The sequence below is a fragment of the Filicampus tigris genome, chromosome 16 (assembly GCF_054856515.1).
Source record: "Filicampus tigris isolate MCC_2025a chromosome 16, RoL_Ftig_1.0, whole genome shotgun sequence".
Taxonomy (NCBI): domain Eukaryota; kingdom Metazoa; phylum Chordata; class Actinopteri; order Syngnathiformes; family Syngnathidae; genus Filicampus; species Filicampus tigris.
The window spans coordinates 7,677,832-7,705,082 of record NC_141232.1 but is presented as its reverse complement, the minus strand read 5'-3'; the positions used below and the strand labels follow the sequence as shown (position 1 = coordinate 7,705,082).

Genomic DNA, 27,251 nt, shown 5'->3' with positions numbered 1-27,251 from the left:
CTGTCCCTACACGTCGCTGTCATTGATAGGAATACACTTTTAGGAACGATTTAAGGAAATTGGATGGCACTGTGCCGCGTTGTAGGGATTTGAGTCACTGCTTCATTTCAACTCCACCCAGGTGTTGAATGACTCGTCTGAACGTCGTAATCAACAAATATGGGTCAAACGTGTAATGGCCCTTTTCAACCAACCATTTGATTGAGCGCAGCGTGTAGATAAGAATTTCGACCAATCATTGTCAATTGTTCCTTATTATTGAGAGTGGCGTGTGTGAGCCATGGGAAGAAATATGTGAAACGTTCACCAATCCCTGAATTTTCCATTGTTCTTAGACACGAAGCTCGCTCAAACGCAATTATATTAAGAAATCAACTACCCCAAGATGTGATGTGTATTTTTATTTAGTACACGTGTTAGCTTTATTTTGAATCCAGAAAATGACAACTTTTTTTGTGCTCAAAATTCCGTTCCACGAAATACAATATTTTTTAACTAACAGTCAGTGAATGCATCACTACAGCAAGTTACGGAGCGAGCCAATCAGAGGCCAGGAACTATCGGCCAGGTCCCTCGGCTGATGGGAGACGGAAGACAAAACGCAGCGCAAGCTCCTTCTCGCTGTCTTATCCCACTTGCTTGACTCTGAGTCGAGTCCAAAGCGGAGCCGCGCAGAAACTGACACACTAGAACCCCCTTGGACAACATTTCAACACAAGGTTTGTACCTTTTTAGTACTTTACGCAAGGTCTTTTTTTCCCTGTTGACCCAAAGATGAAAAGATAGGAAACAAGTCGAACTGCTATGACGTCATAAGCCGCCGTCAAATAAATAAATTACAACATTTGATTCATAATGTCAACTCTCATTGACTTGTCCTTTGAATTTGACCTGTATTTTTTATCACTTTTACAACGAAAGAACTCATTAATGGAATTAAATAGCGCTCTTGTTAACTACCTGTTTTGTAAGTGTAAATGTGATCATATACTGTTGCAATGTTTCTTTATCTATCTGAAATGGGCTATCTGGTCATCCATCATGCCGTTTTTAGACAGTGTTCATTATCATTCGTTGGTCACCAGCCCAAAATGTGCAGCTTTCTAATCAAAGTCAATGGTGTATTGAACCAGGCATGTCTGCTGTTCCAGGGCAAACTGTTTCCATCCATCCTGGTATAATGTTATTGGCGTAGTAGTGACTCCGGTCAAGTGGTAATCAATAGTATAACAGAAGTTCTATTAATAAGCCCCGTTAAAGAAATAGTGAGCCTTTCAGTGAAAAAGAAGAGCAAGATGCTTCATCACAGTGATAAAAGGCGCTTTGATATAGAAAGAAATTATCAGTGGTTGTAAAATTAGGTAGGTAATAACATGCCATTTTCAAACAAATGTTTACCTTTCAAGAGAAAGGCTAGGAAATTGAAAGGTTTAGCGTTAAGGGCACCCTTAGTTGTAAAATATACAGCCTCTCTATTACTCACCATCGAATCCTTCTGCTTGTACGATATCACATTGATACTGTACAGTGGAACCTTACAATAGGGGTGAGGCATTTTTATTGCTTCATTTGTATTGTATTACTTTTTTATTTCATTGTACTTCGAGAATAATATTTAACTAGCTTTTTTTTTTTTTACACTAATAATACAATATAACTAATATTAGAAGTAATATGTGTTCTTTATTAATTGCCACGGGGAAAATTGAAAAAAAAAAAAAGGAGGTTAACCTTCTTGCTACTCTGCTCGTGTCCTGCTCCTATTCGAGGACAATAACCTGAGTGGTAAATAATTGCCTCTTAGGTTATTAGTGCAGAGAAGCCGTGGCTGATTAGATTGTTTCCCCCACCAAACTTGCCTTGTATTCATCCATCTCATCATTCCCTGCTCGTGTAGCCGCCATGTCCGCCAAAGCCATCTCGGAGCAGACGGGCAAGGAGTTCCTCTACAAGCACATCTGCACCTCAGCAACAGTCCAGAACCGCTTCCGCTATGCGAACGTCACCCCCGAGACCGACCTGGACCGTCTGGCGCTGGAGCACCCCTGGCTGCTCGCGGAGGTTTGGATGATTGGTTTTGGCGAGATTTTTGCCATCTTTTTTTTTTTTTTTCTTTTTTCATGGAGGACAGTGAATTCCTTGATAGAGAGCGTATTATAGCTGACGTCATGGAATGCAGGGGGTGCGCCATCCATAAAGGAAATTGATAAATTGATAAAATCTTATCTATCCAGCTCTCACTGTTGCCCATATGTGGTGGCAGCAAGAGATTGGCCAGACAGTAAACAATTCTTCCAAAAGGAGGCTTCACTCCCAGTTAAAGTTTACGATCAAAGCAAGCATACAGCAAAGTGAATGTTGTGGAGTCGACCCTCGCATATTTGCTTGATTTGCATGTTCACAGATATTTTTTCAATATTTTATGAGGGTTTCTGTTGTGGTGTAGCATCACAGCATTCCTAGCAGGAGTTCTAATGACTTTAATGGAATGTGCAATTGAATTAGACTTCAGGTATGATGGTGATCCAGAGGGCAGATATGGACAGAGAGAGCGAGAGATGTGCTGCGCTAGCATTGATTAGGAAATTGCATTAACTTTCGCCGTCTGTCGTGTCTTACCCTCCTCCTCTTCCTCATCTTCATCACTGGCGAGGGCCCAGATAGTAATGGCTGCACTGTCATAAGTCATTCGCTGGCTAGTGGGAGGAAGAGCAGCTCCTTTTCCTCTTCAGTGGGGGATGGCAAAATCCGCTTAGGTTTGAATAAGGGTATGATTTAGTGATTTTTTTTTTTTTGGGCGTGAATTATTCAGTCACTCATTCAGAAATTAATGGGTTTATGTTGTGTGTATCTTGAATGGGGCTGAACGATTTGTCTAAAACGAAAGAAACTCATGGTAATTTTTTTTTTTTTTTCAAAGTCCTATTCCGATGTTTTTTTAACAAACACAAGCAATAAATGAATCTACATTACGATAAACTATCAGATTTATTATACATACGTGTTTTGATCTTATAGGTTAGGTTTAGGATAAAATCAAGGCAAATGAGTGCAATTAGATAATTTTTCAAAATCATTCAGCCCTAATATAAACTAAGTTGAAGCTTTCTTGGAAAACCCATGACACGATGTAGCCATTGAATGTTGCTGTTAATGTACCACCAAATTTGCTTCCAAAGTGGATTGCATTAGACGACAGTCAACTAGCACATCCGTTTCTTTTTTTTCCCAAATTGATTTACTAAAACTACAAAGTAGTTTTTCCTCTGCTTTCTTTGCTAATTTATGCGTATTGAAATGTCAGCCTTCCAGGAAATGACACATTTCCAGATTGCGTAATGTCCACTTTTTTTTTGCGAAAAGACACCCAGAGCATCTGGATATTTGCAGGGCGTTGTTCTTATTTGCACACTTGGTGTTGATCTTGTCTTATTACTCAGCCACACATGGTATTCACTTTTGTAAAGGGCAAATCCCGCCCTATGTACCCATGCAAATTGTTATTGCATAAAAACAATGTAATCACACATTCATTCATTCATCCTCCGAACCGCTGCTTACTAAGGGTGAGGCATTTATTTTAGATGCACAGAGAGTCCTACGTATTTATATACTTTAGATTTTTTGATTTTTTTTTTTTTGCCATACACAAAAATAATCATATGCAGAGTGTATGTATTGTAATAGTGGTATTTCATTGTAATAATTCTCTTCAGCACTTGGATGTTTTGAATTTGTTCACATTCCTTGTGAGCGTATTTGTATATATATATATTATGATATATTATGATATATTTGTATATTATGATATATTTGTAATGACTTTTCCCGCGAATAAATTCTAAACGGCATTCGCCTTCTTGTGCAGAGGCTGGTGGTGAAGCCGGACCAGCTGATCAAGAGGCGGGGCAAGCTGGGCCTGGTTGGCGTCAACCTGGACCTGAACGGCGTCAAAGAGTGGCTGAAGGGCCGCCTCATGAAGGAGACGACGGTACGTCATCCAGCCAGCGCACTTAAGCCGACGACTCTTGTCGCTATCATTCCGCTGCCCTCTCCTTCACCTCCCTTCTTCCAATTTGTGCATTTTGTATCCATCTGCTGCGTTCAGTGTGAGCAACCTGCACACCGCTTCCACCCAGTAGTCCATCAGCGCACTCACGATAGCCTACAACACACAGCATCCATCACTCTGACGCTGTTTTGCCTCATAAACCAACAAGACAAGCTCCCATGCACCGTAACCAGCCAAGAAGAGTGTCCTGTGTGTGTGTGTATTTCATCATTTATGACATGAGACGTGTGTAGTAAGATGAATAAAGGCGCCACGTTGCAGCTTATTAACGTCTATAAATGACGTAAACAGATCGCAGTCGATTCGGGTTATTGCACGGGAGCTAGTATTATATTTGTGGACAATTATGTTCATCGGTTACAACAAAGATGACTCGCATATGAGCTACTCTTAATGTTTGGGTTGATAGCGGGAGTTGTGTGCACATTGAACGTGAATTCACATCATGTCGTGCAAATAGTTCCATTTTCACAACGTATTCAATGACACTGTTACACTCCAGTCCTGTAGGTGGCAGTAATACCTATTATAAAAACGTTTTCCCACCGCAACTTTGCCCTAATGCACATTGTTTGCCAAAATTGTTAAAAAAAAAATTGTTGAAAAATAAATAAATTAAAAAAAAAAGCTGCTTTGTGTCTGTTAAATGTAACCAGTCACACAATTGGCCCTTGACAGAGGTAATCATGTTCAGGTTTTCTTGACACTGTCAGTTAATTAATACAGTTCATTATCGCATCTGCACTTTGCAGTGGTGCAGAATTGCACAAAGACGGCGAAATAAGGGCGAGCGAATTTCCCCACCTGTATTCCCAACCTTCCTTTTTTATTCTCCTCAAAATGGCAACCCCCTTTGCATTGTTGCATTCTCGCTCCGGCTGGCTGCTCCCCGCCAGTCCCTTGTCATGAAAGCGCTGCCTGCGCCTGTTGGCCTTTTCAACACAAACGCGGTGACAGCCCCGCCAAATGAGCTGCCTTTACTTGGCTTCCCGCCTGGAGCGAGAAACGTCGACATTCTCCCAGAAATTTGTGGCTCTACTTCTCTGTAATGTCTTGTTTTTTTATGCTGCTTTTTGTTCCTTTGCGAACAGAAATATGCTCCGAATATAGGAAGGAGTAACTAAATGAAATACTGTTGCAGTCCAGATGACATGGAACTGCACAACATTACAACATTTTCGGTTTGCTCAACTTCCTCCGACAACTTGCAGTGTAATTCACGAATGACTAAAATTGAGTTGTATAAAGGAGGTGGGTATCTAATGTGCAATTTGGTAGCACAAAAATTCCCCGAATAACCTGTAAAAAGTGTGTTAACATGGCGTGTGCTTGACATGTTGTTGTGCGTCCTGCATTGTGGTGGACGTGTGTGTGTGTGTGTGTGTGTGTGTGTAACAACTGATTTTTCCCTTCATCCTCAGGTGGGAAAAGCCAAAGGCGTTCTCAAGAACTTCCTCATCGAACCCTTTGTCCCTCACAAGCAGGTAAATCAGTCGTTGTACCAAAATACTTGGGTTCAGTAAGTGAATTCTTATCATATGCTAAGAATACAGTTTTGTGCCTGTAATGGTATCAAAAGTCAAGGTGAGGTAGCAAAGTGGCATTTTGAATCTGGCCTAATCAATCATTCGATATTAGGTCTTTTTAAATCATCCCAAAAATCGGCTGATTTATTTATTTGTAAACACAATAACACATTACAACATAAGACAAAATAATGATGTGCAAACGAGTTTTTGGTGATTTATTATTATTTTTTTTTCTTTTCTCAACGTTGTAAAGTTAAACAAATACCAAAATTTTGATTTAATGTAAATTGTTTAATTTTTATATATATATATATATATACACACTAATATTTTTGGTGATAAATTTGCCGGAGTAGTATTTTCTTAAATTTGAAGATGAATCAATATGTTTGACATGACTCGGACATTTCGCGAAGCACTGTTGAGCTAGCATTAGCGGTAGGCCGGTAGCCACAGTTTTGCTCACTCAGGTCAGATGACCAGGCCCTGAAAACGTAGTTTAGTAACGTAGTTTTGGATGAGTCTTGCTGAACAAATGTATCTTCAATCTAGATCTGTTTTAAGATAACTTGAAATAATGATATGGCTGTCTCTGGATTGGAGGCACAAACTCACACAGGATTGTTTATTTTGCAGTAACATTTCCAGCCCCATGTAGGAACTCATTTCAAGACACAATACGAATAGTTTTAATGTTACACCTCTGGCCAATATTATTATTAATTAGTATGCTTAGTTTGTTATTATCCATTTATGAGACCGAAGTCCGTCATCAACGCCGTTTCTCGCATCCAGGAGGAGGAGTTCTACGTGTGCATCTACGCCACCCGCGAGGGCGACCACGTCCTGTTCCACCACGAGGGCGGCGTGGACGTGGGCGACGTGGACGCCAAGGCCAAGAAGCTGCTGGTCGGCGTGGACGAGAAGATCAGCGAGGGCTCGGTCAGCAAGCAGCTGCTCGCCCACGTCCCCAACGACAAGAGGCTGTGAGTGATTGCGTCATTTCTTCAGCATGACCACCCGATTGAAACCGGTTTAGTACAAGCATTACTCGGGACACTTGACTTTGGGGAGAAAATGATGAGTGCCTTGCACGAGGGGCGAAACTTATACTGTGTAAAAATAAGAGCCAATGTGAGGACAGACCAATAGTATGGATTTGTGAAAAAATATTCAATTGACCACATTTGGGCATGATATTTTGGGGTGAGTAGCCGACAAAATGAAAACTGTTTAAGGTGATAATAATTAGCGGCGTTGAATGTATCTTAATGGATGGCCACCCCCCCTGCGTTTTCACCTCATGTTAAAGCGGAAGTCAACGCTTTTTCAAGAATATGTTTTATGCAAGCCCACTAGTTGAAACAGGGCATTCTGAAGAATATTGAGTTTGTGGAATAAGTGTTAATCCAGTCGTTTTTAGCCATCTCTGGGGGCGGCCATTTTGTCTTCTGTCGACTGAACATGACATCACAACTGCTCACAACGACCAATCACGGCTCAGATTCAGAGAACAGGGCAGCCGCGATTGGTCGTTGTGAGCAGTTGTGATGTCATTTTCAGTCGACAGAAGACAAAATGGCCGCCCCCAGCGATGGCTAAAAACGACTGGATTAACACTTATTCCACAAACGCAATATTTATCAGAATGCCGTGTTTCAACTAGTGGGCCTGCTGGGAACATATTCTTGAAAAAAATATATGTGGTTTGACTTCCGCTTTAAAAAGACTTTTCCATACACACTTTTATTGTTGCACTGAATCTCTGCGACAACAAATAGAAGCCAAGAAGACGGAAAACACCATCCCGGCCCGCCGAACCGTTTGGGTGACCCTCCAGTGTCATAGTGCTCTCCAGTTTTAGAAATATGGCAGCCCAGTGTTGAAGCCTTTAGCGTTCTCATAGAAGAAGTACTGTGTGACGTTGTGAGTGAACATGGAGTAGTGGGGGTGGGGTTGCAAGTGGTTTCCATTAGCCAAATGACAAACTCTCTCCTTTGCTTTTTATTCCCCATCTGACTCCACCCCCAGCCTTCCTGCAAGGCCGCAATGTATTCACAGCACGTCCATTTATTTTGATGGCTGTGATACAGCGAGTCAGCCCGCCACCACCACTCCCTCCCCTCTTGTCCGTCTGTCCAGCAGCACTCTCATTACGGCTGCGATTCACCGTCTTGGCTGACATTGACGGAACACACACACACACACACACATACCCTCTAAACCCCAGCGCCGCCTCTTTCCACTCGCATAGTCTTTTTCCATTCCAAGCCCACTTGGGGTGCGAGTCAGCCCACTCGGGAAGCTGAGTCACTCTGACTCGCACCCCGTGGGTGCGACAAGGTTCTGACAATGGGGCTGACGTGGTTACTCCGCTTGACAGGAGAAAAATACTGCACTTACATTACACACCAACACACGTTCAACTCTGCGCCTTATTATTCATACGAGAATCCTGAATGCAAGCGGTGCTAAATCAAACTAGCTCAATGAACAATATTTTTGGGGGACAGGAAAATATGGCTTTGCTTCCTGACATACACCACATATAAAAAAGTGAATCTTACTTTGTATTTAATGTCGTTTCTAATGTTGTATTGAATTATGTGAATTGTACTTTGATTATTTTGTCAGGGTCCTGGCCCAGTTCATTGTCGGGCTTTTCAACCTGTATGAGGAACTGTTCTTCACATACCTGGAGATCAACCCACTGGGTAGGTTTAATATTCAATGTGTTTGTTTATATTGTTAATTTTACAAAACAGAGTATTACTTCCTTGCAGTTTGAAAGGACACGCTTGATATTAGACCTCCAAAAAGCGAATGCAGTGTAATGATGATGTTTGGGAAACAAAAAAGAAAAAACATTCATAAATATGTTATTAGGTTATGAAAAAAGACAACAGTGTGACATTAGATTCAACCGTCGCCATCACAAGTCGATTCTGCCACATTTCAAACCCAAAGGACGGAATGCAGTAAATATTTGATGCGCTCGGTGTTTGATGTTGATAATTGGCTACAAGGAACATGCTCTTGCTGCTTTGAAGTCCGACACAGGCAACATGCTAGGAGCATCTTTGCTAACACAGTCGTGAGTCAGTAGGTGGGTGTGTCACCTTTTTGCTTCTCCTGCCCCTCCCTTCCCCCGCAGTGGTCACAAAAGATGGCGTCTACGTGCTGGACATGGCGGCGAAGATCGATGCGACGGCAGACTATATCTGCAAGACCAAGTGGGGGGATGTGGAGTTCCCGCCGCCTTTTGGCAGGGAGGCCTACCCTGAGGTCATTGCAACTGATTACAGTAGTCTTTTTTTTTTTTTTTTTAAATAGTCTATGAACATGTAAATGAAATAACGAGTAAAAAAAAAAATTATATATACATATATATATATTTTTTATAGTCTATGAACATGTAAATGAAATAACAAATACAAAAATATATATATATATGTATATTATATATGTATATGTATATTATATATGTATTTTTTTTAATATATACATTTTTTTCATAGGATTCAAATTTGTTATTAGAATATATAAACACATTTATAGCTTTCAAAAAATACATTATTCGTATTTCCTTTGTATGCTATCTTTTAAAATTGAGAGAGAATATGATTTATAAATACATTTAAAATGATGCAATTCATGTAATATTTATTAAATATAGCCATATTAAAATGATTTCATACATTAGTTACACCCCAAACTTGAATAATATTTCTATAATGATAATACCTTGTACAAGTATGAAATTCTTTATAGTCATCGCAGCTGTTGTTTAAATAGTCGTCTCAGACAGACTCGCCCAGCAGCAGACGGCCGCTCTAATTGGCTCGAGGGGGGCCAAGGGGGACAGTCTTTCGATTGGAAGTGTTTTCTTCCCAGGCGCCAGATGTGTGTGCGTCTGACGTCTGTGTGTTTGTGCATCTGCCTGTCAAAATCAAGCACGAACGCTCCACTCATCCACAATCAGCCCCACAGTGCACTCCACTTTCACAGGCCACTTCATTAGGCACACCCGCACAATCCAATTATCGTCTTTTTGCCCACCTGTGTCGCAGGAGGCCTACATTGCCGACCTGGATGCCAAGAGCGGCGCCAGCCTCAAACTGACCCTGCTCAACCCGCAGGGGCGGATCTGGACCATGGTGGCGGGGGGCGGAGCCTCTGTCGTGTACAGGTAGCCAATCAAATGCCTTCACCGAGGCCATCAAGACGGTTGATGTTAGTGCTGCAATAACCATTTTCGTTTTAAATACGTACAATGGAAAGACACGAAAATGGATTCGTTCAAGGAAAGGTGCCAGGCGGGATTCTACGGCCATGCATGTCTATTGTTATTGAATATTAAAATGCATAAATGGTTCAGTTCAGTAAAAAGTGATAGTTTGTCATTATTTATCATTAACGTTAAAATTAGTTAACCAATTATTAAATACAAAATGTTAATTGTACACTGCATACAATTATTCATTTTACTCGCGTTTCAGCTTATTTACAATAAACAAATTATTTAATGAGATAAAGTAATAAAATGTTTGCAATAGTAAAATAGTGATCCATGCCTATTATGTTACGGCATTATTTGTAATTAAAATACCGATGAATTACTACACAATTATTTCAGCCAATAAAATTAACAGTAATCTTATGTGTATAAATTGTGTTTTACTAATATTTTTCATTTTGTTGTGTACAATCAATCGACAAAATATGTAAAGAAATAAATGAGTAAAATATTTTCAAAATAAAATAATGCTCAGGGTATTTTTCATTTATAATTCATTTTAAGGAATAAAAAATGTTTAGTAAAGCAACATTTTTATTTGACATTTTTATTTGTAATAAATAAAGACATTGTTTAATAAGCGAGAGAAATAGATGAATAAATGAATACATCTTCATTAACCATTTTTTGGTAAAATAAATAAAAATAATATAACAAACATTACAAGACTCTCGATAATGTAATTGCTTGTTGGGCCGGATTAGAGAACAGAGTGGGCCGTATTTTGCTTACCTCTTGGTCCTTGCTAATGCCTGTATCATTCCTAAATGGTTGTTTATTATCGTTGAATGAAATGAGAAAAAAGCTTTCCGAACCCGGAGGTAATTAAAATCAGGAAACTCGGAATGAAGCTCTATCTGTTACCATTTTGATGTGTTTGCACGAATGAGCGGCTTCTCCCTTCTTCCATCTGTTTGGGGATGTAAGATGTCCCACGCAGACTCCTCAACCACAACTAATGAAGCCCTCTGTTCCTTTTTTCACGTTTATTTGCTCTACCAATTTTACGGCGCACTATCAATAAAGAGTTCTCGTTCCCTTACGATGACGTGCGGCCGATCTCACAGCGACACCATCTGCGACCTGGGCGGCGTGGACGAGCTGGCCAACTACGGCGAGTACTCGGGGGCGCCGAGCGAGCAGCAGACGTACGACTACGCCAAGACCATCCTGTCGCTCATGACGAGGGAGAAGCACCCTGACGGTAACGGCCAACATCTGCCCGTCTTTTCTTTACTTCTGCTGAAAGTAAAAACATTTTGGTGGTTTCCCAGGCAAAGTCTTGATCATCGGCGGGAGCATTGCCAACTTCACAAACGTGGCAGCGACCTTCAAGGTAAGAACGCAGGTGACCCGCGCTTGTTGTCCCGCTAAACAGCAACTCGCTAACGCTGTCGTCTTGGCGCCCTGTCAGGGAATTGTTCGAGCCATCCGAGATTACCAGGTGCCTCTCAAGGAGCACGAAGTGGCCGTTTTCGTCAGGCGCGGGGGTCCAAATTACCAGGAGGGTCTCCGGGTGATGGGAGAAGTCGGTAAATTGATGGAGTGCAAAAAATCAGCGTGCAGCGTGCAATCAATCCGAAAGCCACTTTTAAACCAATCTGGTGCATGCAGAGTGCTATTTATGGAAAAGTCCCAATAACAACAACAAAAAGAGGGAGAGAGAATCGTACATGTTGACCGGAGTGGAGTTCATCTCCAGTATTAAATTTAAATGAGCCCCAGAGGGGAAAAAAAGGATATATTTAATTAATATATACGAATGATTCATTTTCAGGAATATATCGTCACAAATACACTTGTGTTTCATATTACTATAGAGTATGCAAATGCAATTTAAGCATAATTGTCAAGTCATCAACTGTTAAAAAATTTGAGTATTTTCAAACAAGCTCTCCAGTGATATTTTTTTCAAAACAAAAATGTAGTTTTTGCTCAAATGCACTTTTTAAATGATTAAATAACAATTATTATATATTTTTTAAAGACATTTTATCCGATGGAAGGCATTTGTAGCATTAGGAGTTTGTATTTGCTGAAATCAAAAGCTAATTCAATCAAAAATTTTAACACAGGACCTCGTATTTGACAGCAGCTTAAAGATAGTAGAATTTTCACTTTCTAAAATGTGCCATGTATAAAATACCCACATTAACATTATTTTGCTGAGAATCAAATCAAGTGCTAGCAAAAAAACAATTTGGTTTGATTCTTAATCCCCGCCCCCTCTCGCAGGCAAGACCACCGGGATCCCCATCCATGTTTTTGGCACAGAGACCCACATGACCGCCATCGTGGGCATGGCACTGGGTCACCGGCCCATCCCCAACCAGCCTCCCGTTGCCGCCCACACTGCCAATTTCCTGCTCAACTCCAGCGGCAGCACGTCGGTACGACGCTCGGTGACAAACGGGCCGTCGTGTCTTGTCGCGCGGCTGTAACGGCACAGCGCTTTGTCCTCCTCTAAGAGTCCCTGTGGCTCTTTTGTCTGACAGCTTTTCAGCGAGTCATGTGACTCAAATTGTTGTGGCCACTCTCACAAAGGCTCCCAGTTTGCCCCGAAGCTTCCATTAAAACTGTGTGCGCAAAGTGGGAAATGAAAGAATGCTTAGAAAACGAAAGACGGCACACACGAAAGAAATGACACGCGACACACACGGCAGTGTCCCTCAAAAGCTTTTGCACCAAGAATCACCCCAAAAAAAAAACAACGGTGACCTCATTAGCACACATTTTTTAAAATGTTTGTGTCTACGACATTATTGATGCCGAGTTTCCCTCTTTCAGACCCCGGCATCCACTCGCACAGCCTCCTTCTCCGAGAACAAAGCTAAAGCCGAGGGTTCGCCGGCAAAGAAATCCAAAAGTGCAGCTCCTGTTGGTGAGAAAATGTACTCAAAACTGCATCACGTATTCTATTCAAATAGGCACACGCGCGTGCATGTTAGTGGGCACCAAAGTGATTTGATCGGACGTGTTTTAGCTCCCTCTTCAGACACTCGGACCGCTCTGCAGGTCTCGGTCTCACTCACGCTGGAACATGATAATCCCGTCTGCCTTCATTTGGGTCACGGGAGCCTATCTCAGCTCATGGCCGGCCAATCAGGCACATCCAGACTGACAAGCGTTAGCACTGACATTCGCACGGATGCACAATTTAGGAGCAATTCCCATGAAGCAATTACTCAAACCCACAACTGCTGAACTGTGAGGCAGATGTACTAAACACTAGCCCACCATTCTGCCAATGTATAAATAAACAATAAATCACTACATGATAATATAAATACAATCATAAAATTGAGGGAAGTCTAAAATAATGAGTATTGAGAATATAAACCTCAATTAAAAGTTGTCATTGAGTGTTTTTTTTTTAAATAGGATCAACTAAAAATAAAATTGTAAAAGTTGTATGGACAATATAGCATGCAAATTAATGTGAGAAAATCATAATCATGCATGGTAAAAAATAGAGCCTAAAAATGTGTACACGTACCCTAAAAAATATAGTATCCGTTTGAAATGAGTATTAAAATAGCATTAAATCCTATTGTTGTTTACATTATTGTCATTATAATCATTGTGGTTGTTGCTTATTATTATTGGACTCAGTGCCAGTTCACTTGTATTGAAGAGTCAGTAAATATGGAAGGCATTTTCTCCCATCACATCCATGATGTCATGATGTCAGTGATGTAAGATGTCTGCCTTGCAGTCAAGGCAAACATGCTGTTCAGCAAGCAGACCAAGTCCATCGTTTGGGGCATGCAGACGCGGGCCGTGCAGGGCATGCTGGACTTTGACTACGTCTGCTCCAGAGATGAGCCCTCCGTGGCGGCCATGGTCTACCCCTTCACGTAAGCAGCGAAACCCCCCACTAGAGCTAGATATAGACACAGAACGCTGGCTGCGAATAGAACAAATATGCTGTCCAATCTTAATGACAACCACCTAAGAAGGGTTGTTGTATGTTTTTTTTTATTTTTTTTACGAAAGTACTAAAAACACAAACAATTTTGTAGGCCTTCTCTGCGGGGACTGGAACATATTACTAGCTTTTCCATTCATTTCAATGGGGCAAGATGATTTGAGATAAGAATATTTTCGCTTCCGAGCGTGGTCACGGAACGAGCAGAGCAGACTCTTGAGAGCCCAGTTTCCCTTCCAGCGGAGACCACAAGCAGAAGTTCTACTGGGGCCATAAAGAGATCCTCCTCCCGGTCTACAAGAACATGGGCGACGCCATGAAGAAGCACCCGGACGTGGACGTGGTCATCAGCTTCGCCTCCTTGCGGTCGGCCTTCGACAGCACTATGGAGACCATGCAGTATCCGCAGGTACGCATTTATTCCCAATCAACCTACCCAAATGAGTTAATGTCACTCACACCTTTTTGCAATCAAATTGGTCAGATTCACACCATCGCCATCATAGCGGAGGGAATTCCCGAAGCCCACACCAGGAAGATCATCAAGACAGCCGATGAGAAGGGCATCACCATCATAGGACCAGCAACCGTGCGTACGAATGTCTTTAAAATGTATTGTGTAGGTTTGGAAATGGACTATAAAGTGATATAATAGCATAGAGAAGTTCAATGCATATACAGTCGTATAAAATGGCGGTATGCAGAAAGAGACATTTTGTTAACTGATAAAGGATATGCTAATTTATCGTGCGGTTGTCCTTCCTCTCAGGTGGGCGGCATCAAGCCGGGCTGCTTCAAGATTGGCAACACGGGGGGCATGCTGGACAACATCCTGGCGTCCAAGCTGTACCGGCCGGGCAGCGTGGCGTACGTGTCGCGCTCAGGCGGCATGTCCAACGAGCTCAACAACATCATTTCGCGCACCACCGACGGCGTGTTTGAAGGCGTGGCCATTGGAGGGGACAGGTAGGGTCAAAAGTAGGGCGAGCGCTATCGGAGATTTTAGTAATCCAGTATCCTATTAAAAATTGTATTGAAATTGAGTACCGGTATTCAGATCAAATATATATTTCGCTTTATTTAAGAGCAATTCTGAATATGAGAAAATAAGACTAAATAATGAACGACTTTAGAATATTGGTATTTCTTAAATTCAAACTGTCCATAGCAGCAAACTAAATTTACTTGTCTAGAATCATTTCCAGTCAGCCTATTTGAATCACAACTAAAAATAAACAAAACATGAATATAAAAAAGAAAAACATGCTTCACCCCAACGTTCAAGTCCGCCAACCCACGTCAATCTACTGAATGTGGACTGCGCCACAGGTACCCGGGCTCGGTGTTCACCGACCACGTGCTGCGCTACCAGGACACCCCCGGGGTGAAGATGATCGTCGTGCTGGGCGAGGTGAGATGTCCAATGACTGGATTCTGCAGAAATGTAATCAAAGGAGTGTCCTGATTGGCCGCTGTGCCGTAGATTGGCGGCACGGAGGAGTACAAGATCTGCCAGGCCATTAAGGAAGGCAGGATCGCCAAGCCCGTGGTGTGCTGGTGCATCGGAACTTGCGCCACCATGTTCGCCTCAGAGGTAAAAAGCGACGCCGGGCACCCATGTCGGGCGGCCGCCGATTTTGAATTGCTGTCGTGTTTTCTTTGACACCTCAGGTGCAGTTTGGCCACGCGGGAGCGTGCGCCAACCAGGCTTCAGAGACGGCGGTGGCCAAGAACCAAGCTCTGAAGGAGGCCGGTGCTTTTGTGCCAAAGAGCTTTGATGAGCTGGGAGAGATCATTAAGTCAGTAGAAGTGACTTTTCACTAGTGTTTAATCACCTCCACCACGTTAGTGGTTTTTTTTTGTTCTTGTGTCATTTCACACTTGATGCCTGGGCAGTCACTCCACAAACTCAACTAATTAGTATGCAAACATTTAAAAGTGGATATTCCATCCATGCAGATCCGTGTATGACGACCTGGTGGGGAAAGGAGTCATCCAACCAGCACCGGAGCTGCCCCCTCCCACAGTTCCGATGGATTACTCCTGGGCCCGAGTCAGTAAAATTTCTTTTCTTGTAATCCGTTTTCATTTCCTTCATCTTCCGTTTTAATACCTGACTCTCTCCGCAGGAGCTGGGCCTAATCCGCAAACCGGCGTCCTTCATGACCAGCATCTGCGACGAGCGGGGGCAGGAGCTCATCTATGCAGGCATGCCCATCACGGAGGTCTTCAAGTCGGAAATTGGCCTGGGGGGCACTCTGGGGCTTCTGTGGTTCCAGAGGAGGTCCGTGTACTCATCATCCAACAACTCAGATCAACAATGAAACAATGCAGTATGTTTTCTCCAGGTTGCCCAGATACGCCTGCCAATTCTTTGAGATGTGTCTCATGGTGACTGCCGATCACGGCCCGGCAGTATCCGGCGCCCACAACACCATCGTGTGTGCCCGTGCCGGCAAAGATCTGATCTCCAGTCTCACCTCTGGCCTGCTCACCATCGTAAGACATCGTAGTGACAGCTCTATACTGTGCACTGACTGATATGAATGAGAACACGAAGCGGCGCTCGAAAAAATGATCATGCTCTAACAATTCAGCGACATGTGGTTATCGGTAGCAAGGCACCCTTGCGGAACACCAGGGAAGGATTTTACCGTAGAGAACCACCGCTATTCATGGGGGATCGGGACAGATCCCTGTTGTGCGAATAGTGAAGATCCATAAGTAACCGATGCCCGTCACAGAAGGTGTGCAATTGCCTAAAGATGGCCCGGGATGGCGGAAAAACACTTTTTTTTCCTGTTGGACAAGGAATGGCCTGACTGAAAGCAGTTCAAAATAGGTTTCAGCAGTTTTTTTGTCACTTACATTTTTTTTTTACCATTTTAAAGCGAAAGTCAACCTAAACATATTTTTTTCAAGAATATGTTCCCAGCAAGGCCCACTAGTTAAAACACGGCATTCTGATTAATTTTTCATTTGTGGAATATAAGTAGCAAAATGCACTCATTTTTAGCTATCTCTGGGGGCGGCCATTTTGTCTTCTGTCGACTGAAAATGACATGACAACTGCTCACGACGACCAATCGCGACTGACCTGTTTTCCGAATCCGAGCCTGTGATTGGCAGTAGTGATGTCATTTTCAGAAGACAAAATGGCCGCCCCCACAGATGGCTAAGAACGAGTGGATTAACACTTTAAGAACGGTAGATGAAATGAATTCAAAGTAAAATTATATGGGCACAAAAATAAATATCCTCAAAAATGACTCATATCCATTCAACTACTAACTAGATTTTTTTTTTTTGATAATAAAATTATATGGCTTCTTTGTTTCACAGGGTGACCGCTTCGGCGGTGCCTTGGATGCCGCAGCCAAGCAGTTCAGCAAGGCCTTCGACAGCGGCTTGCCGCCCATGGAGTTTGTCAACAAGATGAAGAAGGACGGCAAGCTCATCATGGGCATCGGCCACAGGGTCAAGTCTGTGAGTCAAACGTTGCGTCCTCGGACCACCGGGGCTTTCACCGCTTCCCGTCTCATGTCATTTCTAAATCGTTTTTTTTAATGTTGTGTTGTTCCGTCGCAGATCAACAATCCTGACATGCGAGTCCAGATCTTGAAGGACTTTGTAAAGCAGAACTTCCCCTCCACACAGCTGCTGGATTACGCTCTTGATGTGGAGAAGATTACCACCTCAAAAGTAAGACGCCCTTCTTCATTGACTCACTCATAACGCACTGTGTTTTTACACTCCTTTGCTTTCTCTGTGTTTGGGTTAGAAACCCAACTTGATCCTGAATGTGGACGGCATCATCGGTGTGGCCTTTGTGGACCTGCTTAGAACCTGTGGTGGATTTACTAGGTAACTGTATACAAATAGTCAAAGGCCCAAATTATATTTTCCACATTGAAAGATAATTTAACTCATACACTGCCCTTGACAAATGGAGTTGTCTTTTCACAGTCCAGCCATTCAATCCCAGGAACTTCTTCACTTTTTTTCAAATGTTAGGGTAAAAGAGGGTCTGAAAATGTCTGGCAGTGAATGAGTTAATAGAAAGTAAAGAAATAAACGGTTTTAGCCACATTTTTTGCTTTAAATTCAACGGACACTGTGCTGCTCCTTATTGTGTGCACACCTTGGCCACTTGGGGGCGGAATGATACAAACATGGACGAAAACACAAACTAAGAGTTTCTCAACTGAATCCGTAAAGTGCGGTAATATTAGTCATTTTTTGGAAAGAATAAAGAATTTATGCCTCAGAGTATTGATATATATATTGTGTTTGCGTGTTGATGCACTGTTAAGTTAAAAAATCATTTGCCTAAAAGGGTTTAAAAACTGATACCAGCCCGTGCTTTGTCTTTTGCGTTGTTAGCATTAAGCTAAACAGATACAATAAGAAATAAAGTACACAGAAGAAAACCAAAATACTGCGCTCTTCTTAAGCAGTTGTTTGCAACTTAAGTCTAATACATCACACACAAAAAAGTCTAAAAGTGTAAGTATGCTCACAAATAAATTGTTTCTTTTTACAGGGATGAAGCAGATGAGTTTGTCGAAATCGGCGCCCTGAACGGCATCTTTGTCTTGGGTCGCAGCATGGGATTTATTGGTGCGTGAAGTCAAGAGGAAAATAAGAGTTCTAACTAGCATGAATAATAACAAAAGCATCTTTTTAGGACACTACCTGGATCAGAAGAGGCTAAAGCAGGGTCTGTATCGTCACCCCTGGGACGACATCTCCTACGTGCTCCCGGAGCACATGTCCATGTAGGGCCCTCTCCACCCATCTCACCCTGAAGGCTGAAGATTTGGAATATTTCATTAATATGTTACTGTTGAAATACACATATTGCTTGAAATAGTTTGAGATTTAAATTGTAGTGAAAACATGTAACAATGTGAAGATCCTCTCAGACATGACCGGTCCCGACAGGTGACAAATCGTCCATCATGTTCTCACGTCTCTGTGCAGCTCTATTCAGTGTGCCATTTTATTATTATCATCATCATTGTCTTGAGCTTGTTACACAGGGTGACCGTGTAGTGCAATAATAATGTGACATCACACTGTAGATAATAGCTTTATTTATGTTACTGCAGGTGTACTAATCAAAAAAGATTTCATTGTCAATAATGTCTTGGCTGTTGCAAAAGGGACCATTTATTGGTGTATGTTGTTCCCAGGTAATGACGTAAAATAACTGCACCAAATCTAATCCCAAATCTGCCTCTTTTTCTCTCTAGCACATCAGGTTTTCATAATTTATAACAATAATGTAGTAATATATTTATGAATTCAGTCTTCGGTTCAGCAACATGTGGAATTTTGTTCTGAAACGCTGTAACTACAACACAGTAAAATCCGTATTGCGCAAGCTTTTATAGGTCTGCGGGGATGCAGTAAATGATGAAACAAGACGAAGGCAAGGCGTGTCTTTACTCATCACAACAAAACTAATTGTTGACAGAGCAAGCACCAAGCTATTCTCCTTCAAGCTCCCTTCCCTTAAAGCTAACGGTTCCTGCATGTCTGTCTCTTGTGGGTCACCACAGGTCATATACTTGAAAACCCCCAAAAATTAAATATCTAAAAAACCTGATGCACTAGAAAAAAGTAGACATATTTTAAATCTGTGTCAAAAATATGTTTCGGGACACAAAGCCATTTCAGATTAAAAATTGCTGCTGAGTGTTGTTGGTTACCAGTAACATAACAACTCGTTATAAAAGGTACAAAAATATCTATTTAGGATAATTTGATAAGTGTTATTGCAATGCTTGTGTGTGAGCTGAATGTGCCTCTATACTGACTCTACTGTGTCAATGTTTGTGTAATTAAAAGTGTACACTGCGTACAAGTAAACAAGTGGTTTCCTTGGTTACGTGAGGTTTTTATTTTTAGAATTAAGTAACGTACTTTGTGACGTCATAAAGATGTGTAATTGATATATATATATAATGTATATATATATATACATGTATATCACATTTATAGTTTGGGTGGGTGTTTTATTATATGGTTGTATTAAATGGTTCAATTTGAAGAAATGAAGTATAAAAAAAAATGTTTCTTCGAGGCGGAAGTGCACCGCTGACGCCTTTCTCCCACTGCGCAGGTCACTTTCTGTCAGCAGCTCAGACTGAGGCGAAGTCGGCGTTGTTTTGGTGGGCGATTTACGGTTTTTCTCGTGAACGTTCGAAAGCTGACAAGAAACTAAAATATCTTCCCAGATGTATAGTTCGCGAGCATACTGCGGGGGGGAACAATTATATGGCGAGCCTCGAGGGCTATTTCAACAAGTCTGCGCTGTTTTGAGCTAGTTTCGTAGCATTCCGGCGGCGGCCGACTTCCGCAAATGGAGGAGTGAGTGCTTCAATGTGGCGCTCGGTTTTGACTTCTTACCGTGTGCGTGTAGTCGCCTGATTCTGAGAGTTGGCTTCCTTTTTTTCTTTTACCCGTCCTGTGGTCACCGGAGAACAGAATGGCAGCGGCGGCCCCCAACCCGGAGGACTCGGCCCGCAGTAATAGTTGTAGTAGTAGTAGTGCTGGTGGTGGTGGTGGTGGTGGTGGTAATAGTATCGGCGGCGGCGGCGGCGGCGGCGGGGTTTGCGGTACCCCGAGCTCTCTGGCCGCGGATGGCGACGCGGAGGAGGCCGAGGACTTCGCATCGTCCTCCCACTGCTCGGAGCTATCGCGGCGGCAGAACGAGCAGCGCAAGCAGGGCTTGTTCTGCGACGTGACGCTCGCCTTCAGCAGCGGCGCGGCGGCCGGCGGCGTCCAGACGTGCGAGTTCGCGGCCCACCGCTCGGTGCTGGCCGCCGCTACCGACTACTTCACACCGCTGCTGGGAGGACAGTTTTCCGAGTCGCTGTCCGGCCGCGTGGACATGAAGGAGTGGAGCTCGGAGATGGGGCCCGACCCCGAGACGGTGGAGAGCGTCATCCAGTACATGTACACCGGGGAGATTCGTGTCAGCACCTGCAACGTGCATGAAGTCCTGGAGCTTGCAGACAGGTACCGTTTTGTGAATATCAGCATCACCTGCAGAAGGGCATGTCTCTCAAAATACCACCAATGTGATCAACATTAAAATCTAGTTGTGTAGTAGACTGAACAAAAAACGAGGCAGAAGCTTTCGGACTAAAAACATGTAACATGCACAGTTTGAGCATTGCAAACGTGTCAACCCAAAAAAGACGTCGAAAGCAATATGGTCCAAAACCAGGGAGGGAGTGTACGAAAACCGAGGTTCTATTCTATAGGTAAATCATAAAATGACCAAATGATTCTACTCAAATGTATTTCTCATAAGTGAAATGTACTGAAATAAACGTTCGAAAACACATTGAGTGCAATTATATTGTATGTAAAAGTTCAATACAACCGAACAATACTTAACAAATGTGCACCACAGGATCAAGCCATTGTCACATGATACACAGTTTAACAACCAAACTCAAACCAATTATTACTGATTGAGATCATGGAAATGGTATCATTTCATGTTTGCTTTGTATAAGAAGTACCCCATGGTTGCCTGTGAGTCCCCCTGCTGTTCTCAGTTAGCACATATTTACATGTGTGAGAGTAACGAATGAGCAAGGACATGAACATGAATGTTTTATTACGGTACTACATTTTATGATAGGAGATAGAGCTGGTCCCATTAAGTAGGAGATAGAGCTGGTCCCATTAATTGCAATGCAGGACAAAGTCCTTTCGAAGATGGGTTGGTCAGACAATAAAAAAAGACTCTTGAGGCTGTTTATAGCCCCTTGCTTTCAGGCCCTGTCACACGCATGTAACCCCAACAAGTAATCATCTTAAAGCGAAACCACTAGATTAATCATTTATCTCATGAAAATGTTCGCATTGCATGCTCTGTATCAAAAGTGCCCCAGGGTTTCCTACTAGGACCTCTGCCGATTGCAGCAGAATGGCAACAACCTTTTATTGTGTAGTTTTTTTTATCATTGTGAGAAGGTAGGGCTGGCCCAGTTAAATGCAATGGCTGACATATCGCCTTCTCGGATTAGTTGTCCGGGCAATAAAGAACACTTTATTATAGCCCCTTTTGCGAAGCCTTGACACAAACAGATACTTTGACGCAAAACCATCCTTAGGAAAATCTCCAATGCTACAGTATTTATATAAATGTAATTATTCCCCCGTTTCCAGCATTTGGGGACATGGACACAATGCTTCTAAATGTGTTTGGGGCATGTGGGAGGGGTATAAGAAATGCGTGTTTTTTTTTTATTTGGTCCCTTTAAGTTGTGGATTTTCTCATAGCGACTTTGGGTGCGTAACATATCTCCACGTCCAACCAATAGTTATAAAGGAAAGGAAAAGCCCCAATTTTCCAATCTGTTTTATTTTCAGGTTCCTACTGGTGCAGCTGAAGGATTTCTGCGGCGAGTTCCTGAAGAAGAAGCTGAGCCTGACCAACTGCGTGGCGGTGCACAGTCTGGCGCACATGTACACGCTGGACCAGCTGGCCCTGCGAGCGGCCGACATGATCCGCCGCAACTTCCACAAGGTGATCCAGGACGAGGAATTCTACACGCTGCCCTTCCACCTAGTGCGCAACTGGCTGTCGGACGACCAGATCACGGTGGACTCGGAGGAGGTGCTTTTCGAGGCGGTGGTCAAGTGGGTGCAGAAGATGCCCGAAGAGCGCGGCGGCTACTTCGAGGAGCTCTTCCGCCTGCTCAGGCTGCCCCAGATCAAGCCCACCTACCTGACGCGGGTGGTTAAGAACGAGCGGATGGTGGCGGCCAACGAGGCGTGCCTGCGCCTTGTGTCGGAGGCGGTGGAGGGTTACGCCATCCGCTTCGAGAACTTCAAGTTGGCCGACCTGGAGCTGTGGTCCTCGTTCGTGGTGTCCTTCCAGCCTCGCTTCGGCCAGAACATGGACGTGATCATGGTGGTGGGCGGCGTGTCGGAGGGCGGCGACTACTTGAGCGAGTGCGTGGGCTACTTCATCTACGAGGACCGCTGGGTCAACCTTCCGCACATCCACAACCACCTGGACGGCCACGCCATCGCCGCCACCGACTCGCACGTCTACGTGGCGGGCTCCATGGAGCCGGGCTTCGCCAAGACGGTGGAGCGCTACAACCCCAACTACAACACCTGGGAGCAGGTGAGCAACCTGACCACCCGCAAGCACTCCTTCGGCCTCACCTGCATCAAGGACATCCTGTACAGCATCGGCGGCCACGGCAACTTCAGCCCGGGCTTCAAGGACGTCAGCGTGTACGAGCCCGAGCAGGACAAGTGGCACAACCTGGAGTCGGCGCCCAAGATCCTGCGCGACGTCAAGGCGGTGAGCGTGGAGGACCGCTACGTGTACGTGACGGCGCGCACGCCCGTCGACACGGACAAAGACGACGGGCTGAAGACGGTGACCACCCGCTACGACACCGACAGCCACCAGTGGCAGGACGTGGACTCGCTGCCGCTGGTGGACAACTACTGCGTCTTCCAGATGGCCGTGGCCGCCACCAACTTCTACCACACGGCCTCCTGCTGCCCCAAAAGCTACAGCATGCGCGACGAGGTGGCCCGCCAGAAGATCAGCGCCCGCGTCCCCGACGAGATCCTGGAGAGCCTGCCGCCAGAGGTGACCAGCATCGAGGGCGCCGCCATCTGCCACTTCGACGACGACGTCTTCATCATCGGCGGCTGGAAGAACAGCGACGACGTGGACAAGCAGTACCGCAAGGAGGCGTACCGCTACTGCGCCGAGCGCCGGCGCTGGATGCTGCTGCCGCCCATGCCGCAGCCGCGGTGCCGCGCCACCGCCTGCCACGTGCGCGTGCCCTACCGCTTCCTCTACGGCTGCCAGCGCTACCCCATGCCGCAGAACCTGGCGCGCCAGCGGGACCGCATGCAGCAGATGCAGCAGCTGCACCGCCGCACGCTCACCCTGCGCCGGCAGCTGCAGTCGCAGATCGAGTGCTGAACCCTCGGCCCGCTCGCTTTGTTGGACGCGTTCCGACCGCTTTCCCACCGAGCGGTGCGGTTCGCCTCGCCTCGCCTCAGTTTACATGCGTTTCATCTGTTGAAAGAGAAGGCTCCGTTCCCTTCGGGATCTCGGGTTCCGCCGTACATTCGGTCGGCTAAATGGCCGTCGTTGCATTCCTTGGATTGGTTACGAGACTCGGAAGACAGTTTTACACTTGTCCGACAAGACAAGATGGGAAGAGGAGAATATTGCATTCCGTTGATCTGACGATTCCATGACCAATCAGCAGCGTGCTGGATTGCGGGAATGACCATCATTCGATATTATTATTATTATTTGTTGCCAACGATAAAGACAAGTGCCATATTGGAGAAAGTGCTGCAGTGGCGGCTGTCTGCGGGTTTGCTTTGTGGACTCCACTTCTCTCAGAGCGCTAACCTATCTGGCGCGTTTCCCTTTGTTAAATGCCTCCCATTGCATGGCACTGGCTGTAAAAACTACATTTAAATACTGTGAAAAAAATAATTTGACTTAATCAGAAGTGTGAAAAGATGATTGACAGCTCAGTATTTTTTTTTGCAACCACGCAAGCGGCAGTTAACTGACTGGGGATTTTTTTTGAAAAATGTATGACGATGTGTAAACGCTGAAACTGGACCGAAGCGTGCTGCTCGGTGGAAATGAGGCTCTTTAAAGACTGCTTTTGAAGTTGTCTCATGTGCTCGTCCGCATGGAAGAATCTCTAACCTTGTGTCACCAGCCACAACTGCGCCATCCATTTGTTCATTATTTCATTTGTTCGTAACATGCTGCAGTGGAACGCGCCTCGCTCTCACCCAACTGAACGCCGTGCTGTGTTGTGTTGTCGGCCACTTTTTTGGGGGGGAAACCGTGAATCGTTTGTATGTATGTATGCGTGTGAAGGGATGCACCGAATGTATGTTAATAAGAGTGGCGACAAGGAAATATCCTGAGGAGATGATGTTTATTTGTCTGTATATAAATAACAAAACTCTTTATATACATATATATATATATATTTGACATTCCTCTGTGGCTAGTTCCCAGATGGAGGCTTGGTTCCATTTGTTAACACTGTGACAATCTATGTTCATGCAAGCGTGTCAACACTTGTAGTGCCATAACCGCTTCTGTGCTGCCTCCACTATAGCAGACGCACTAACGAGACATCGTTTCATTCCCCACCTTAGACGAGCTTGGCATTGTACTCTCTGTATTTATTGTTATATTTCCTTAAAGATGTAACTGAGGCATTCCAGTTATCTGTCAGATGTCTTACTTACAAAGCCAGTCATTCCTTTTGCGCCAAATGAGCATTTTTGTTCCCATCCATTTGTTAGTCTTAAAGAGGTTTTGAGTTGCCGCCGCACTTTGATTTTACTTTCTGATATGGTTCAAGTTTAAAATAAAATATAGCAAATTGCAAACTCTTGTTTGTGTTCCCGCTGTGTTGTTATTGTTGTTCCTCAGGTGAATCTTACGAGATATTGCAATGCTTCATTGTGTGTACGTGCTTCCCCCTCCAAAGAGACTTGGCAAATAAAGAAATCAGAATTATGATTCCGTGCTCATATAGGACAAGTACGCAGAAACCCAATAAAGACAATTGGAATAAGTGGCAGTTTTTGTTATGTGCACGCCAGAACGCCGCTTTATACGACGGTCCGTGTCTCTTTTGGTAATTTGATACTGTGTTTGCAAGCAGATATGAAAAATGGAAAAACGACTCGTTATTTGATTTTCATTTTAAAATACAAACACCAGCATTGAAATACAGCTTGATTTTCTATTTTGTTTTCTAAAATAAATCTAAAAACGATTTTATTTTCCAATTTTGATTCTAAAACGAAAATAGAATACAGCACGTGACACGTTTTAGATTTTCCGGAAGTTGTCACCGAAAGCATTTCTCCTCGTGACCAGGAGATGGCGACAGCGTAGCGCCTGAATACGGTATCGTGAACTGTGTTGTAACCTGGAAAAAATGTTGGTATCCTCTGTTCAAGAAAAAATAATAATATAAGAAAAGTAATGAAAACAAAACTTTAATGAAAACTAACGAAAATCAGAAATAGTTTTTGAATTTTGGTTGAACAGCTTTATGCTGAACTGAAATGGTTTGTTCAGACCAACCAATAAACTGGCGAACAATGCTGACATCGCAAACGACCATCGCGGTTGAACTTTTAAACAGTCCTTCTTCTCATATAATCTCAGATTATCTCAGGGCACGGCTTTTCAACCACTTCTACAAATAAGAGGCAAAAGTTCGTACTTCAAGTTGTTTAATTGTCACTCCAAGCTATTGTTCCATGCAACAATAGCGTGTAAAACAAGTGATTAAACAACAAACGTTCGCTAGCTAAATGCTATCAGACAGTAAAAGGCAGACATGCTAACCAAAATTAGCGTGTTTAACTTTGGTCATTGAATATTGGATTTGGAAGCAGATACAAAAAATGTAAAAACGTCCGAATTCGTTTTTCAAAACGAAACGGGAAGTTTAAATAAGACTTTTTTGTCAATATCAAAAGGATCGCAGCAATATTTGAGATTTTATGGACATTAACATTTTCTTCTCAATAGGTGCGCCCTCAAAGAGGAAAACGCTTAATGTCCAGACAATAGTGAAGCGATTTGTGTGGATATTTTTAGAGATTTATGTGGGCACAGGTTGAGATGTGCACGTGAATTTTGGTGGCGATTGGTCGTAGTTTCTTCTCGTTAATCTTTTTCACGCACACACTGGTAAAATTGTTTTTGGAGGTGGTGGTGTTTGGGGGTAGGAGTGGGTTGGATGAGCGGTGGTGTATATTCCCGATGACACGCAATACTTTGGGGGGGCCTCGGAAAGTCTTCCCATTTTTCTCCCCAATAGTATTAATAGTTATTATTATTAAATTTGATTTCACCATGTTTCCTTGTGCGTTGCAGGTTAAGGCTACAAACCTGTCTATGAATTAACTTAAATAAATATATGAAATTTCTTTAACTTTGTTGGTCAACAAATAAGCATTGGGCAACAGCCATACACTTTTTCCAGCCAATGTGTTCCACATATTTATTCCAGTACGAAATCACATATGGAATAGTCATGAGTTCTTTTTTGAACAAAGATCGAATGTATTTATTGTTTTTTCTATGAGTGCAGGACAAGCAAATCTTGCCGATTATAGTGTCAAAGATGGAAAAGATAAACGTTGCGTTTCCATTGTTTGTGATCTAAACGTTACTGTACTCTTACGCTTATCATTGAAGTTAGGACGTCACTGTTGGATAGCTGCTGTTGTTATGTCTACTAAAATTGTAAATAAATAAATACATAACGTTACTGTACTCTTACGCTTATCATGTAAGTCACAAATTAACAGAATCGTATTTTTTCTATACTGTACTTTCTCTTATGAAATGGAATTTTGGAC

General features: G+C 43.4%; 2 protein-coding genes across 2 annotated transcripts; both read left to right on the top strand.

Moving 5' to 3' along the window:
* The first annotated feature begins 567 nt into the window (after positions 1-567).
* On the top strand, positions 568-19,717 carry aclya (ATP citrate lyase a). Its single transcript, XM_086055368.1, has 28 exons — positions 568-719; positions 1,898-2,061; positions 3,869-3,991; positions 5,494-5,556; positions 6,397-6,587; positions 8,236-8,315; positions 8,756-8,886; positions 9,672-9,790; positions 10,966-11,102; positions 11,173-11,234; positions 11,313-11,430; positions 12,134-12,288; positions 12,686-12,779; positions 13,614-13,755; positions 14,067-14,235; positions 14,311-14,415; positions 14,596-14,792; positions 15,156-15,237; positions 15,310-15,420; positions 15,498-15,625; positions 15,786-15,879; positions 15,956-16,110; positions 16,175-16,325; positions 17,169-17,312; positions 17,415-17,528; positions 17,608-17,690; positions 18,370-18,446; positions 18,514-19,717. The coding sequence occupies exons 2-28, from the start codon at positions 1,903-1,905 to the stop codon at positions 18,606-18,608; spliced, it is 3,279 nt and encodes a 1,092-aa protein (XP_085911494.1). The 5' UTR covers positions 568-719; positions 1,898-1,902; the 3' UTR covers positions 18,609-19,717.
* Positions 19,718-19,926: 209 nt separating this feature from the next.
* klhl11 (kelch-like family member 11) lies at positions 19,927-25,261 on the top strand. The gene is made up of 2 exons (XM_086056470.1): positions 19,927-20,852; positions 22,221-25,261. Exons 1-2 carry the CDS (start codon positions 20,320-20,322, stop codon positions 23,803-23,805), a joined length of 2,118 nt encoding a protein of 705 aa, XP_085912596.1. The 5' UTR covers positions 19,927-20,319; the 3' UTR covers positions 23,806-25,261.
* Positions 25,262-27,251: the final 1,990 nt, after the last annotated feature.

Excerpts from the sequence above, each read along its gene's own strand:
- aclya (XM_086055368.1), top strand. The coding sequence starts at position 1,903 with ATGTCCGCCAAAGCCATCTCGGAGCAGACGGGCAAGGAGTTCCTCTAC. Across the intron at positions 12,289-12,685 it reads ACTCCAGCGGCAGCACGTCG|ACCCCGGCATCCACTCGCAC; the intron begins GTACGACGCTCG and ends TCCCTCTTTCAG. Across the intron at positions 15,626-15,785 it reads GAGCTGGGAGAGATCATTAA|ATCCGTGTATGACGACCTGG; the intron begins GTCAGTAGAAGT and ends CCATCCATGCAG.
- klhl11 (XM_086056470.1), top strand. The coding sequence starts at position 20,320 with ATGGCAGCGGCGGCCCCCAACCCGGAGGACTCGGCCCGCAGTAATAGT. Across the intron at positions 20,853-22,220 it reads GTCCTGGAGCTTGCAGACAG|GTTCCTACTGGTGCAGCTGA; the intron begins GTACCGTTTTGT and ends TTTTATTTTCAG.